General features: G+C 38.6%; 1 protein-coding gene across 3 annotated transcripts; it reads left to right on the top strand.

Moving 5' to 3' along the window:
* The first annotated feature begins 2,683 nt into the window (after positions 1 to 2,683).
* On the top strand, positions 2,684 to 14,708 carry LOC146459729 (alpha-1D adrenergic receptor-like). 3 transcript variants are annotated; one of them, XM_085089183.1, is made up of 2 exons: positions 2,684 to 2,825; positions 11,696 to 14,708. In XM_085089183.1, the coding sequence occupies exon 2, from the start codon at positions 11,729 to 11,731 to the stop codon at positions 12,833 to 12,835; it is 1,107 nt and encodes a 368-aa protein (XP_084945309.1). In that variant the 5' UTR covers positions 2,684 to 2,825; positions 11,696 to 11,728; the 3' UTR covers positions 12,836 to 14,708. The 3 variants fall into 3 exon arrangements, with proteins under 3 accessions (XP_084945309.1, XP_084945308.1, XP_084945310.1); XM_085089182.1 differs by lacking the exon at positions 2,684 to 2,825 and adding an exon at positions 8,809 to 9,298; XM_085089184.1 differs by lacking the exon at positions 2,684 to 2,825 and adding an exon at positions 11,165 to 11,251.
* The last annotated feature ends 2,429 nt before the right edge of the window (positions 14,709 to 17,137 follow it).

Here is a 17,137-nt window from a genome sequence, read left to right as displayed (position 1 = left end):
CCCCTGTGGATGAAAAAGAATTTTCAATAAAAATTATCTTGAAAAATAATTATTCAATAACAATTTAAAAACATTATTGAAGTTATTGTTCACAAAATTATTTAAGTGCATGTTCAGCTGTCCTTTTTGGTTATGTCTAAGAGTGGGCCTCATGCCCGAAAATCTCTCGTGCAGCTGTTCTTGTCTGTACCATGCTGGCACTTGCTTGGTTTGGCATGCTTATGTCTGCCTGTTCAGTTGCAGTTGTGGCTGCTCATTCATTCATTTAATACATTATTTGGGCAGTTCAGTTGTACGTCTGCTTTCCATGGCCCGAAGAATATTTTCATACGTTTTTTATTTACTCCCCCTCCCCCTCCCCTACCCTACCCTTGCCCCCAGTTATTTTATTTTTTTGTTTGTTTGTTTGTCCTGTGAACTCCTATGTTACACTAGGTCAGTAACACAAATTCCTGTATTTGTAGTTGAAAATGACACCTCCATCACTTTCGTTTTTTTCCCCAAATTTATGAAGTGTTTATTTACAACCATCAATGACTTGAGTACTGAGTGGGTTTAGTTTCAATTCAGCCGGATTTCCTTTTTGTTACATTCATCTTTCCATTTCAAACACGTTAGTTATTTCCCCCCCATTTTCGTAGTAAATGCAGCTAATTCGGTAATTCTCATACTGTACTTTTTCGGACGATCGGAAGCAGTTTCTACGTAAAAAAAGCCAGCTTAGATCTCAAACAAAAACCATCTAAGGGCCACGCACGGGCAAGTATATGCTTTACGGGGCAAAATTGCAAGTCCTCCCGGGATAACCGAAATTCGAAACACACTGAGCAAATTACTGTAGCTCTGGTTTTTACCGACTGAAACCAACTGGATTAGGAGTTTGTTCAAGTTCTAAAATTGCAAAATATTTACCTGTGTTTTCGCGGACAGCGGACAGCTTCTCGTACTGTACGGTATCTCTCGAAAGGTTTCCTCCAGTAAACTCGTCAACAAGCGAATTTATTACTTCCCTGGATAACCAGTATCTTTCTATTATTTCTCTTTCTTCTATTTTGTCTAAAATCAATCGCTCTTGGTAAGTACGCGACCAACAAACCGGGACAAAAATGACCGCCTCCGGCGGCCATCTTGTTTTCTTGCAACAAAATATTGCTTCCCGTAAACTTTACGGGCACTTTACGGGAGGTCATGACCTCCCGTAAATTACCGGGCAACTTACCGGGCAACTTACCGGGATCGTAAATAACGGGAGTTTCGAGAAACACCCGTAAACTTATCGGGGGCTTAACGGGCAACTTACCGGGCCCGATAAGTTACCGGGACTTTCGAGAAACGGGCCCCTGCTTTCAATCGCTTATTCCGTTTAGTTTTTGAGTTGTCACTTAATTTTGGGATTTAAAGTTTGGCGCTTAGAACGGCGTTCGTTTTGGCGTATCTGGAGTGCTTACCATTTACGCAAGCCACCCGGATGGAAATTCTCCGCCGGCATAAATACGAAATGATTTAGCTTGTCTCAACAGAAGATCGATGACATGAAAAATGTATGAACATCAGCTGTAAATCCCAATTGGAGTAAGAGAAATGCATCACTTTGACCAGAAGCCCATAATTTCAGAAGTACTCCAAATGGAATGATGCGTACCATTTGATTGTCCAACTGGAATTCCGAGGTTTTCCATGTAAATGGTAAGCACGTGGGGGATATCAAGAAGTCAATCCGAGATCGATAAATCGACGGTTTTGAAATTTAACGCCTTGCGAACAAAATGACCGAATTCTACTGAAAGGTGAAGAACAGAGCCAATCGAAAGCGGTCATATATTTTCCTGAGAATTGTGCAAAGTTAACACGTTACCACAAATATCACCCTTTTTGGGCGGTAGTTGATGTTAAGTTGTCGTTTCTTTTGCCAATTTCGAAAGATGCTGCGAAAAACCCCCAAATATTACCTTACATTACTGTGTTAGTTGTACTGGCTAACAACAAGGGTTTAACATCAACATATCTACCCGTAAAAGAAAATTTTGGCAATTTTAGAGGAATAAACAAATTTCAATGAGGAAAAGTGAGTCTTTTTTGTTGATACACAGCACATTTGAACAGAACATCTCGCCTGTGTTCAAATGCCCTACCCGGAATTTCTCGGCTTTCCTCTCCTCGCTCCTTGCGGGCAATACATCATTCAAGGGGCGGGGTGGGGGGGGGGGGGGGTGGTTAGGGCACTCTTAAAATTTTTTTAACTACGTCACCGGGAAAATCCCCGCTTTCAATCTTGAGGCTGGATGCGGAAAAACGCGCTGGTAAAATGAAATCTAAAACGACTGTTAATTGGTTGCATTTTTATAAAACGACTGTTAATTGGTTGCATTTTTATACAGCTCATGGAAAATAAAATAAAAAACATTTTAAAGCAAGATGGTGGGCGGTTGTGGGTGGATTTAATTTTGCAGCAAAACAATGCTGATTCTTTTCAATATTCTACATACACACTCGATTGAAGAAACGTTGTCCCGTTCAAAGTGTGAATCACTGAAACAAAGCGAACTGAATGAATTGTGGAGTGATGTAATTAGCATGCAAATATTCCGGGATTTTTTTTTCCTTGTCTGCTAGAAATTAAATATGTAAATTTTAAGGCTTAAAACCACACGTGCTTTTATTTTCTAACAAGAATTCAAAAAACTTCATGGGTGAAACGCTTCTCAAAAAGCTGTTGTTTTGGTCTTATCGTTCATGGTTTATACCTTTAGCTTTGATCTGACAAAGTTTCTTCAACCGAGTGTATTCTCTTGTACTCAGACACAGGTGGTACGTATTACAAAAAGGTGAGGTACATAGCACTATAGTACAATTAATTAATGAAGAGTCTACAAAATTCAATCTTATGGTTGCTTTTTAGCTCATTCTTGTGGGCGCTTTCCTTTGTCTTCCTTCCTTTCACGACCCTAAGCTTTCGACAGCTAACTAATTAAACCACAAAAATTCCCAACATTATATGCTCTATCTCATCTTAAGCCCTCAAAACGTCGTGAGCCGGCATCTTAATGCCCGTTTAAACGGTTTCAACATTTTCCCAACATTCATTCAACAAAAGTTGAACGAATGTTGAATAAATGTTGAACAACTGTTAAACGGAGATCTCAAACGGCTTCAACACCTTTCAACATTTTCGAGAACAAAGGAAATGTTGCATGGATGTTGAATGAAAGTTTAAACCAATTTACATTTGATTTAACAGGCTTTCAACAAGCTTTCAACATCTTTTTCGCTTTTAACATTGTTGAGCGACCTGTTCAAACGATCCAATATTTGGTTCAACAAAATGTTGAACGCATGTTGTACCAAATGTTGAAACCGTTGAAACGGGGCTTTAAACTGAATATAGGTACAAGTGTATATATCTATATTTTTATGTATTGTAATAGGATACGAAAGTATGATGTTTACATAAAAAATACTAATCGGTAATTTATACGGTTCTGGTTATTACGCTGTCGATGTATATGTCTCGATATCAGGGAAAAATATCAAGTCAGGGAAATAATAATTATTGCCTCAAAGTCTCTAAAAAGTCGGAAAAATTATTATGACAGAGAACTAGGTCGTAAATTGAAAGTATCTCTTTTCTCTTTTCAAAAAATATAACACCTCGTTAGCTTAGGTTTGATTTCCGCCGTCCCTTCCTGAACAGCGGCTCGTAATCGAGCCTATCGTTAGTTTTATCGCCAAAGGATTTATCTCGGAAGGTCAGCAAGTGAAAACTCCTGGACTCTTTCCTTCTCTAGATAAGTGACAATCATGCTCTCATGCATTTTCGTGTGACCAGTATTCAAATGAAATGAATACTGAGCAGTTGACCGAATCCCGATTAGTACATGAGGGTTATTTACATGTGAAAACTCGCACCGGTGCGAGTTTCATACTGGTATGGAATTGTGATTTCAAATCGTGTTTACATGAAAGGAGGAGATTTCATTCCGCCTTTACATGAAGGGACACTTCATGTCGCCGACGTGTGTTTTTCATAAACAAATTTGTGATTGTGACGCCATCTTGGGTTGGATGTCGATGACCACGCATGCGTTACCCGTTCCAGTATTGAACTTTTTAAATTTATTTTCTTGTTTAAATTATTAGCTTCGCCAACATAACGTAAATACATTCAAGTAATCAAACAAAGTAACAAAGAAAAAGTGGCAGGCATTCTGCAACAGCGTGAGCCAGTTACTGCGGGTCTAGAAAATTAAAAAATATAAGAATAGTTAAAAAAAAAAAAACATAACCACAAGATTAAAAGCAACACGAGACATGCTGAGCTAGACTACGACACTTATTACATTTAAGACAGACAGACTTAAATGTGCGGGGATTTTCACAGTCGTAATTACTTAAGGTGGTTTTGTAATACTCTACCATTGCCTGTTTAAAATCATTCAGGGCGTTCATGCACAGGTTCAGTTCATCAGCAACAACGTTCCAGACGCGTATGCATCTGATGATGTAGGACTTTTGATAAGTTACTGTCTGACAATTAGGCTCTACAAATTTAATAACACCACTAGATGAAGATCTGGTAGGCCTCGTGATGCGAGCGTTAGGAATAATTGATGGATCTACCGATACGAGACCATGAATGATTTTGAAAAAGAACAGCATATCTAGATACTCGTGCCAGAATGTTAATGCAAGCAGATCCAAAGATTTAAGTCTATCCATGTAAGAAACTGCGCAGCGAAAAAGGCGAATTGAGAATATATTTAGTGGCACGCCTCTGTGTCCTTTCAATTATTGTAATTAGTTCGATAGACCGAGGAGCCCAAATTTGGGTTGCATAGCCGAAAAGAGGTCTAACTAAAGTGAGATAGACCGATCGCCTAACGTCAATGCTTCGTATGAATCCTGTATTACTTCTAACTGTAACCTAACAACTTATTTTTGCGCGACACGACTGTTCAAACGCTTGTTTGCTTCATGTGAGGTCGTTAGCGACAAAGACTCCTAACCAACGCTAGTGGCTCCTGGACGCCCACTGAAACATCAGATTTACAACAGTATACTAAAACTGACGGCAGAGAGGACCGTGGTCCCCATTCGCTCAAAACACCTGATACAAATTATCCCCGTCCCTCAAAATGAAAATAATTTTGATGATCTATGCTTCTCGTCTAGAACTTTATTATTTCACGGTTTTGGTCTTCATTAGCACGTAATCTTCAATCTTAATCTACACTTTATTTATTTATTTATTTATTTATTTATTTACTTATTTATTTATTTATTTATTTATTTATTTATTTATTTATGGAGTTGCTGAAGGAATGAAGTACTACCGAATATAAATAGTTTTATAGTTAAGGTAAATATTAAGTACGAAACAGAAAAATACGTTTACAACCAGAACAAGAGTTTTAAAAAAAATTAACGGACAAGTGGACTTTGTAGTGCATTTTTTCCCATTTATTTACTTGCAAAGCACTGTTGTACTGCTGTATGTTTGTGTGTATATATGTGCCAATCTAAGTATGTAATGTGATAACTCAAATAGAAGAAAGATCCTCGCAGTTACTACGCAACTTAAGCAGTTGCGAAAAGAAAACCTGAAAAAATCCTGTTTAGGTTTGAACGGAATTCGAACCCATGACCTCTCCATCTGCGATGCCGGTGCAGCTCTCTACCAACTGAGCTATCAAGCCAAATGGGAGCTGGTCATAAGGTGATAACTATTGTAATTGTTCTACTTTGAAGCGCAATAATAATAAAAAAAATCTTAATCTCCAGTGCTTGGCATCTAACGGTTCATTTCGGTGGATATTTGTTTGGATGGCCAATCGCCTCAGAAATTCGGCTTTAGTCGTAAGAAAATCTAGACGGTCTTCTCTAGCAAAACGTCAGCTCAAAATATGTTGTTAAAAATACGAAGAAAGGTCAGCCAACATTAATTTTCGTAAAACCAACAACTGCTATCAACTCATTCGGGGAATAAAATTAGACGTGAAAACTGCAAAGGACCGCCGGCGAACAATAATGCTGCAAGTTGACGTAGGATCTACAAAAGACCTAATCAGCCAAAAATAAACTGTAACACAAACTGCAAGGCTGATACTACGTGAAAAAGTTGACTTTGCGAAACAACAACCCGACAGAAACCGACAAAACAGGGCTGCAACCGTGGGCAGCTGTTTCGTTCTTATTTGAACTCGTCAGCACGGTGTAGCAGTTCTATATGAAACCAGCAACAGAGCCAGCTCAAATAAAATGCAACAAAACCCATGCCCTATCAAGTTTCGTACTTTGAACCCGCCCGACCCCCGAATCACTCGTTGCCACATTACGTGTCTCATTGAGAAAGCAGGCAACCATCTTAACATAGAAATAAAATAAAATTAGGCTTTTAAAATCTTTCTGCAACTTATAATGGTTACAAGTAATCTGCATGAGCTTATATCTGAGCTGATTTTCCAAAAGGTGGCTACAAGTTTTCAGCTTCGTCTGCCTTTTAGTTGAAACAGCCAAGAAACTTCGACGCCGTGCGCTGGGTTAAACTTGAAGTGGGGGGGTTGGGGGTCGCGTCACCTGCTTTGCCAGCAAACAGGCCAGGGTCTGGCCTTAAGGAACGATTACATTAGAGGGCTCAGGAGTCCAAAACTGGAGGGGGGAGGGGTGGGGATGAATTGGCTGGTTATGTTGTCCCGACTGAATTTTTCAGCCATTCTCTAGTCAAAGAGAGTTCTTTTTGTGGTCTCTTAAGAACATGTCGGTTTCTTTTAGGTCGAAAGATCAATCTCAGGCAGCCTCTCACAGTCCAGTGTATTCTGGGGTAGCTTAAGCAGCAGTCCAGCCAGCGGTGGGTGTTAGGGGAGGGGTAACTGTTAGATTTGGCCCTTTGACTTTGTGACCACCTTTTGAAAAATCAGCGCAGATATAAGGGGACGGAGAGTGAAGCTTGGGGCATTGGCTGGGATATGTCAATTTCAGTAATTTAATTATTTTAGACATCTTGTAAACGGAAGTCGGTTTTCATCGCATTGTGTAATAGCGGCTGTTGAATACTCAGTGTGGCTTTCCTATATAAGCGGCATTTACAAGGCGTCCAGATACGTTTGCGGACGTCTCAGGAAACAGACTTCCGTTTTCAGGACGTCTAAAAATAGCGTATGTGAAATTCACATATCCCGAGGGCTACACTGGGCGACTCCCTCTCTGTTCCCTTATTTTCTCTTGCTTATACAAATATGATATGTCTTTAGTTAACGATTTCGAAACACAGGAAACAACATCAATATTCTCGTTGAATTGGGTGCCTGGGAATCTGTTTGAAAATACACGGCCTTGGGTCAATTGTTCAGTACTTAATGTCAGAAAACAATCATTAATGTAGGCACTTGTGTTGCGACGAAAGGTCATCTATCAGTTTCACTGTGAAGAGATGTTGACAATTCAACATTATTAATCAACTTAGTCAACCCAGGACATTCCGACTTTAGTCGCGATTTTATCATTATGTAGATGAATTAAAAAAGATAGCACTAATTGCGTCTTGTTGAAATACTTACAAGAGCATTTAATCATGGAATTGTCGCAGGTGTGCTGCATAATACGCAATAGCATTCTGTTTAGAAGCGCGAACCACATTTTACCAACGTGCCTCACCAGATGTCTACGTGTGAGGCCACGGTTTTTTAAATGCAACAATAGCATTGAAATCGCCACGCTGTATTTTCACTTGTTAGAAATGGGTAAATTGGTATTCGTATCATAAACTATTTTGTTTTTTACTGTATTCTGAACAGAGTCCGCTTACGCATTAGGAAGCTCAACAAAGTAAACCATTTTTCGTTTAATTTAGGCCTCGGGTAACTGGTAAGTCGTGTTTAAAAAAAAACAAAATGGTCTGTAAATGGCGATAACATCGGCTCTGAACTCCATTGTTGTCTACCCTTACTAAAATGTGTGGTTTTTGGTGGATACCATTGAACCGTTTCGAAAAAAAAAAAGTTCGAAAAATCTCTGGTTCCTTTTGTAAAAGAAACAGCTTGAAAGGGTCGAAAGCGATGTTACCTCGATTCACTTCACTGAACGAAACCCGGATATACAAGGTCGCGTGACTCGCAGCTATGCTTGTTGACGATCTTTTAACAACATCACTTTTATTCGCCATGCTAAATATACAACTTTTACTATCGAAACATTTATGCCACTACTATGAGATAGTCAATCACTTTATCTGCGCGGTGAATCAAAATAAATAAGAAAAAAAAAATGGGAGCCCAAACAAGACAAAATTTACGGCCAATGTCTATACCAGGGTAGCTAGTCAGAGCAAAAACATTTCACTGCCAGAAATTTTGAGAAACAAAAAAGATAGCTTTATCTGCGACAAAAAAATGGTCGATCTTTTCATTGCATGACGCTAGTCTTTGAGAACCTGATAGTTTTATCTCGCATTTTAGTCGGCAAATTTAGTTTATTAAAATCATGACGTCTATATTTTGCTTCAAGCCTATCAGTCTTGTTTTGAATGGCGAAATGTAACAAGTCTTGATTTTGTCGCAGTAATGCGCTTGCTGATCAACCTAGCTTTGAATTATTTAGACTGATTTCAAAGCGTCTCAAGCATTTCTTTCTTTTCTTTTTTTTTTTTTTTTTTACTTTGGCGAATTGATTCTTTCAATTTTAGACGTTGCGTGTTAAGCCTTGTCTACGCGGACATTTTTATTGTGATCGGAGCTAAATAAAATAGTTGTGTTTTTCAACTTAATCAGTGATGTTTACTTTCTGTTGCGTCAAAAAGGCAATTTTTTAAGGGGTTGTCCTCCTACAGTAATCTCATCTAAATTTAGCAGACAGATATATAGTTATTTCATGACATGCGATGAATCTGATTATGCCTGTGGTAGGGTCTTAGACTTGAACTTTCATTACATTAAGATAAGAATGAAAAGCCTTCAGAGAGTTTAAAACCACGTGAATGAATTGCAGATTTTTATGGTTAATTCGCTGCCCACACACAGAGAATGTTTTGAATTGTTCTTTGATCCTAATTATTTTTTTTCACAAACGTACCCGGGTTCGGTTGTGAATTTTATTTCGCACTATCTCGCCAAACGCCCCTGGTAAAAACAGAACTCCTTGAATAATAACTAAGGAGGTAAGAAAAGAAATGAATTAATACAGACAGCCACGGAAAGTTCAAAATCGCCAATTCGTGGTTTTTCCTGTTTTGGATGAAGAAAAGAGAAACGTTTACAAGCAGAGGAAAGAACCTGCGAAGAATGAAAGGATCGTAATCCTTCCAAAGGTACAAAATGATTATTATCAATTTGTTTCACAGTCTCGTACTACTGACACAATTTGTGATCCTTCTTTCGTTAACTCCTCAGTAACAGAAATTTATGTTTCCCGTCTTAAAAACCCATGTTTTGTCAAGACTGAAGATCGTTTTCTATTTTCTAAGATCGTTAAATTACTTTTGGCGTCAAGTTCATACAAAGTCCAACAAATTCATTGTTTGGGCGCTGAGAGGAAACTGATGTCAATAAATTTCGATTCTGTCAAATCTACGACCAATTTCAATATTACTTACAGTCCAAATAATTATATAGCAGTGGCTTTTTAAGAGTCAAATTTCAGCTACGTTGATCTTGCAACACTCAAATGTTCCAAGTCTACGAGAATGTATATTCTACAGATGACGAAAAGTAGAGGTGTGCACTGCAGTTACCGTGAGCTATTACAAAGACGGTTGCATTCATAACAAATTGTCAGTGTAAGTCCTTTTTGAAACCCTATTCAGCTTCTAAAGTCAATCTTGTCTGGGCAAAACCATGCAAGCAATTTGATTCTTGTAGACGGAGCTTAATTAAGTCGATCTTCGTCAATGTTGAGTATTACTCCTGATATTAAGTTTATAAAAAATACAGGCTTATTCAGCAGTGTGAAAAATGTGGGTTTTTTGGGGGGGTTTGCGTAGAGAAAATAATCTGCCCGAAAACAAAATTGTGGTTATCATCATCTTTGCTTGGAATAGATTTTATTTGTTATCAGTCATCGTATACGTAAAACTTGTTTAAAACTGAAGTGTGGCGAAAGGTGCACAGAATTTTTTACAACGAACTTGATGTGAATTTTTGACCACCAAGCTCTATATTTTGAATTAAAGAAGCATGCTTTATATCGATAAAAGAAAAACTTCAATAAGAAAAATATTTTTGTTGTTTATTCTGGAGGCAATGTTTTAGACGATGGAAACAGGTGAAAAAAAAACTTAAAATAAATTACACCGGAACTTATGGGGATGCTCGCCCTGAATATAGTAACAATAGAATAAAGGAAATAGTTATTAATTCATATGAATTCCTTCCGTGGGGAAGAAAATTTCAAAAAGTTTATGGCTGTTGGTTGAATACAAATTGCGAAAACAACGTGGCAAAGAATAGAAATTTAACCATAACAACCAATTAATTATTCCATTGAACAAGAAACAGTTGTTCAACTGTTGTTCTTTGAGAAAGCCGCTTCATTTTTTTCTCTTTCAAAAACTTAAATAGTTTTCTTTCCCTGGTTAATGTTAACTAATTTTAGACTTTGCTCGTTGCAATTACTTGAAATGTTTATCATTTTGTAAATCTTCAACTTGAAAAGCAAAATAATGAAGGAAATGTTAATTTTGCTGACCGAGTTAAGATTTGAGTATTGTTAAAAGATTTTTATCTTCGTTTTACCTTGCGTTTCCTCGTTGACACGAATTGGAAAACCGAGATAATTTTCTTCCAATTAGGAATAGTCGTTTTGCTTTCAAAAACTGAAAATTTAGGAAGTAGAAATTTGATTGCATAGAAATGGCAGAAAAATATTAATCAAATTTTGTGCAGCTTTCGGTTTCTACGAAAATACGATCTTAACAGAAAAAATTGAAAATGTTTACGAAAAATGATTGCATGGTAAAGGCTTTTTTTTTGACGTCCTTAATGAATACACTGTAAACATAGATTTAATTTTAAATAAGTTCCTTCCCAATATTTCAGCTGCTCCAATTAACGATGTGCTTTTATTGTTTCCGAGCGGAAAATTATCCTAGTAATTTATATAACTGCTGGTGCAGATATAGTAGTGTAATATTTTAAACTGGAGGGGTCTTTTAAAACTCTAGTTATCCGATTATCGAGGTCATTGAAGTTTTCGGATCAGTGGTTCAAGAACGGTTTGCGTTCAAGAGATAGATACTGAAATTCTTGGCTCTGTGACGTTGAAGGTGAATTTTATTTGTGGTGGTTGTTTTATTATTTTTATTTTGCGTAGCTCGCTAACTTGGTTGCGCTCATGAATAAGCGCTTTATGCTCCTGCTCAAATAGCGGCGAAGCAAGGTAATATGATGATTTTTGTTTCACGCAATTGACTCTCTTTTTAAGCGAGCTTTTTCGGTTCTTTCCTTTTCATTTCCAAAGGTATAGTTTTAAGCATTGAAAAGACTGAAATAAGCATAAGTGATAGTTTTTAATGGGCACAATGCAGGTGAATAAACGAAAAAAGGAATTTAATTTCGTGAAATAAAAAGAATACTCGCATCGCTTCGTGAGAAATACCGCAGGCAGGATTTAAAAGGAAATGGTTCTTACCGATTTAAACTCTTATCATTTGGAATACACACCATTTGGAGAGCTGAAGGCTTAATTTTAATCCTTATCTCAATTGTAGGTTAAAAGATTCACTTGGAGCCAGAGATTTAAGATGTCCAAAAACTCTACATACTCATCGGTCGCGAACTCGTCCGATTTGGTCAACAAGCAGACCGCGTACGTTAATCCGTACGCTGGCGGACTGACGTTTTTCTACGCTTCAATCATAATCACGTCGCTAATCGCTTACGGCTTTATCATCCTCACTGTTTATTTCAACCGCCGGCTTCGCACAATCTGCAACTACTTCATCGTAAGTCTTGGTGTGGCGGATGCAATGATAGTTACCATGGTGATGCCGGTGAATATCAGCTTGCTGCAGGGAACGTTTCGTTTTCACTCAGCAGCTCATTGCCGCTTCATTGCAACGGTTAATCTGATAAGTGTGTCTGCGGTGTCATTAAACCTCTGCGCAGTGAGTATGGAGAGATATTTTGCCATCGCACATCCGTTCAAATACGAGGCTTTTACCACGACAAAAACAACTGCGGCGGTTCTCGGAGGCGTTTGGTTGTACTCTGTAGTGGCGGCGCTACTCCCAACACTGGGCTGGCGTTCCCAGCCTATTTCAGTCCACGGAAAGGTATGCTTGGCTGACAACCAGGAAAGCTACACTTTGTTCTTGACGATCGGGAGTTTCTTCATTCCCGCGGTCATCATGTGTTCTTCTAATTTTATCGTTTACCGTATCGCTACAAACCAAGCCAAGCGCGTCTTTCGAATCGTCCCCACTGTGGGCCCACGCGCCGACCTCCTCCGTAAAAACTTTCGCGCCGCCAAGCGTATTTCGCTCATTGTTGGTGCTTATCTGATCTGCTGGGTCCCTCATATGGTGGTGCTCGTTATCGGGTTGAAAATTGGTCCCAGAAATGTGCCCCTGGTTGTGTACCCTATCACGTTGTCTCTGCAGTACAGTTGTTCAGCGGTGAACCCGTGCCTCTTTTGCTTCACTAACCGAGAGTTAAGAAAAACTCTTAAAAAGCTGATAAAGAGGGCGTTGGGGAGAAAAGCGGAGAGAAGATATTCGGCGGGGAGCGACACTGGTATGGCGATGGAAAGGAGGCGTTCGACAATCGGAGGGATCAGCCAAGCGACCGACATATCAAACGCCAGTAGTAGAGGAGAAAGGTTACCTAACAGAGGAGGGAAGATAGACTAAACATCTATGAACATGTTATATGTACATTTATCAAACACAAGGCCATTGTTTAACGCAATTCATTCAACTCTGTGTTTTGGTTGGCTTAGTGACCATGGGATATAAGTCATTATCAAACACTAGATCATTGGACAATACAATTCCAGAGCTCTGATTGGCTTGGTGGTCAAGGCATATCAGCCACTATACCATGCCCGACAAATAACGGGTAGTTATTCGTCTTATGGTTTTTCATGCAAAATACAATCAGCAATATCTGGCAATATCTCTCGGTTTCTTTTACTTAAAGAGTTATTCCACTTCGGTCGATACGGGATGATAAAAGCCCTTTTGGTGCTACACGCCTCACCTCTTTAATTCCTCATATATCCAATGCGCGCTCGTGAAATAACTGTTAATTATACCATGGCTGAGAAATAACGCTTGTAGAATATGGAATGTGGTTTGATGTGATGATCCCACAAATTTGGCCCTACGCGCCTAGTTAGTTGTCTATCCTCTCATATCCAACGCTCATTCGTGAAATACCAATTATAGCATGCCCGAGAAGTGGCGCTTATTGCATTTGGAATGTGGCGGGATGGAATGATCACAGGCAACTTGGCGCTACTTGCCTGGGTGTACTTGCTTATTTCTCATATTCAACGCTTCATCGTGGAGTAACTGTTCAAGAGTTTAGACGTGCTATACGAGTGTCTGTACAACGGCTATTTCACACATGATAAGTAATGCGCTTCACGTACACTGTTTTTGAGAGGTCAATGACTTTAAAGCCATTGAGAGCCTAGATTTGACTCTTTTCAGGCTAACTGCAGTTTGCTGCCTATTCATTTAGGCAAATTCTGGCTGTTTGTACCCTGGTTCGGGAGTAACATAATACACGGGATTTTAGTTCCGAAACTCGAACGGAATTTCTGTTTTTCCTATGAAAACGTAAAACATCCTTCACAATACAGCAATTCCTCTTATCGAGTAAATTTTTATTCTATTCAATCTGCCATCAGGGGCAGAATGAACGAAAGAATATATTTGTTCATTCCGGAAACAAAATTGGTGTCAGAAGAGCAAAAAAACAGTATAAACCGTGGATTCCTACTGTGTCCGGAATAGCAATAGACCTGCATCTTTCAAAAGCCCTATTTTGACTGGACGCTTATCACCTGCAGCTGCATTGTTTTTTGGGCTGGGAGCATTGTTCTGTTGTTCGATTTGTTCTTTTTTTCTCTGAACCAATCATGTAAGACGCTGCAATTGAACGGTGTAGGTCGCCCCCGGAGGGGTGGCAATCGAACGCGCCCTAACCGATTGAAATTGTGACGTATATAAGACCTTAATCATATGATATAGTAATATATATAATAACGCAATCATATGAAAAATTACCACCCGAGTTAACTATTCCCTGCCGAATGGTTCATAAACAACGAATTAAATTAAACAGGCTTGGGTCATAGCGAGCAAAGGCGAAAAAGTATTTCGATTCATGGACATGCGCAGAACCGTGAACCCCTCCCTTTAAGGCCTTTGAAAACTGTGACCGAAGAGCCTTTACATTCTGGTAGACATTTTTGATATCGCAAAAGAGGAGAAAGCAAAATAACAATTAATTATTAGATCAGGCAGCTTTTAACATATCTCCCTTGTACATATACTATTTAAAAAAATCAATTTTCTCTTTCATTTACAGTTATGCTAACCTTATAGAGCGTGCTATTCCGAAAATAGATTGCATGCTTTGAAATGTTGCATATTGATATCGTAGAAACTGTTGAATGAAGTCGGTATATTACAGTAAGGTAGTATCGTGTTTCTATGGCAAAGCTTTATGCGACTTTGTTTTGAGCTTTATAGAATAAAATAAATGAATAAACATATAAATTGATCAACTGGTATTAGGCTTGGAGTGTTGACTGGAGACATGTGTTAGTTCTGAAAAGCCTTTCAGGGGAGCGTTCAATTAATATTGTATTGCATTGTATTGCATTGTATTGTATCGCATCGTACCTTATCGTATCGTATCGTATCGTATCGTATTGTATCGCATCGTATTGCATTGTACTGTATTGTATTTTGGTTTCTAAGTAATATATCAAACACGAGAAAGCGTGTTTCATCAGATATCCAAACACTGAGAAGTAGGTTGAAAAAACGAGGCGCAGCCGAGTTTTTTTAAACGACTTCGAGGTGTTTGGATATCTGATGAAACACACTTTCGAGTGTTTGATATGGCTTCTCAAATGAACAATAATTCTTGGAGAAATTCAAGGCTAAAGTTGGCAAAATTGTATGGTAATTAGGATCACAAATCCAAACCACGGTCACGGTAGTGATTTTCTTTGTTTTCTTTTGATGAATTATTAATGAGTTTGAGAAGACGAAGTGAAAACCGGAGTATCCACATCAACGAGCGAGCCCGCCGGGAATCATAAACGGTCGATCTCTGTTGTGTAGTAAGTCCTCCTAATACTTCGCCATTCGGGGTAAGTAAAAGAAAATAAAACAGTAAAAATATGACTGTTGTAATACGACCAGCAACGAAACGAATCATTTGAAGTCAATAACAAAAACATGGGTACACGAAGCATGCATGTGTGGCCTCCTATTTGAATCGGACTTTCAATGTTATATCGGACGTAGAAGCGTTATTGACCGAGTAAAAGATCTTTAATCGAAGCAGATTCGATATTCAAGGAAAAAATGAAGGTGATTAGTTAAGCGCCGAATCTCTATTGTGCAGGATTATGGCAAGCCCTAAACAAACTGGGATGAAAACTACCTTCAATTTCGCAGACAATGGTGATAACTTAATTCTCTCAGCTCTGTTAATGATTTTTTATTAGTAACAACATTATGATATCGTAACAACAAACTTTTACAGGACAGCAATAACATCCTGTAGAAATACTATACAGTTTTCGTTTTAAGCATTATATTACAGTTACAGGTTTCATCGTGTGTTCAGACTGGTGAATTAGTCGAAGTTAGAGCAGTTTTCAATTAAGTGTCGAAACTAATTTCGCGTTTGCTTTGGTTTGGCAACTTACAAATCAGACACTTGCTCTTTTTACCCCTTTCCTGGGAAAAACAATATGTTAGATACTACTCGGATACGTTTTCGAGAATTTGCAATTTCATCCAAAACCGAACAAAGGTTCTGTAATGACCTTTTTCAGGGAACTTGCAAACTTCTAATATCAAGACCACTTGCAAAGCAAAATTATGTGTTTTTGCTCTCCGCATTACGGTAGAATCAAGCTCACGACAAAAGGCAGAAATGACCACGTAACCATGTTTAACATACATTTGCGGCTCGCTATTTTCAGATTGTCAGAAAAATTGAGTAGTTTTACGTTGGCATCAAAGGCCAGAATGTTTTTACACTGTTATCATCTATATATTCCTTTATTCAAGAAAAAATAAGCACATGTACAAGCCTCACGTTAACCGTTTGCCGTAAACGCGATTCTAAATCTCTCTAATCAAGTATCAAGTAGGGAGGGGTGGGGGATAAGAGAAAAGGTGAGCAGACTTGGAAGAAGGCAATCTCGTACCCAGAGTCCTCAGGCTCTTTGGCCAGCGGTTGGTCGCCAGGAGAGACTCTGGAGAATTCGAAAAAAATTAAATTTTCTGATTGGCTGCTCTGTATATGCTCCGTCACGGCTTCCATTGTTTTACCGCAGAAATCCTGCGGTAATAAAATTCCAGTACCCCAGAGTCTCTCCTGGCGCCCACCCACTGACCAAAAGGCCTGAGGACTCTGGGTACGAGATTGGGAAGAAGGAGGTAAGGGAACCCCTTTCCCCAGTCTTTCCTTTTTCTGTCACTTTTTCTCGCTCGCTCCCTCCCCCCCTCCCCCTCCCTCCCCGATTACCCTGTTATACAGGCTATAAATCAAGCAACAATAATAGACCCTTCTCCAAAATGGCGGCAACAGATTTGAATAAGTTAAAATTGAACTGAATGAAAAACTGATACCAGCACTGGAAAGAGAACCTTTACTTTAGTGATCTTGCAAAGTTTCAGCATATTAGGTGTTATATCAGCTTAGGAAATGTAAGAAGAAATTTGACAAGTTTTACAGACGTTGGTATGACTGGGGGTATACGTCATACCCCCGGTCATACAAACGTCTGTAAATTTTTCATTTTTCAACTTACTTTCTTTGTAAACATAAAATTGTGAAACTTTCGGCCTAAAATATTGACGTATTTAAATTATTATTCATTTAATAGCTTTCTAGGTACAGTTACTTTCAACTGTTCGACATTTTTTTAAATGACATTTATTAAGCCAAGCAAAGTA

The sequence above is a fragment of the Pavona decussata genome, unplaced genomic scaffold (genome assembly GCF_977016875.1).
Source record: "Pavona decussata unplaced genomic scaffold, jaPavDecu1.1 SCAFFOLD_217, whole genome shotgun sequence".
NCBI classification, from domain to species: Eukaryota; Metazoa; Cnidaria; class Anthozoa; order Scleractinia; family Agariciidae; genus Pavona; species Pavona decussata.
The sequence above is the reverse complement of the archived record's forward strand: the minus strand, read 5'-3'. Positions and strand labels throughout refer to the sequence as shown.

Excerpts from the sequence above, each read along its gene's own strand:
- LOC146459729 (XM_085089183.1), top strand. The coding sequence starts at position 11,729 with ATGTCCAAAAACTCTACATACTCATCGGTCGCGAACTCGTCCGATTTG.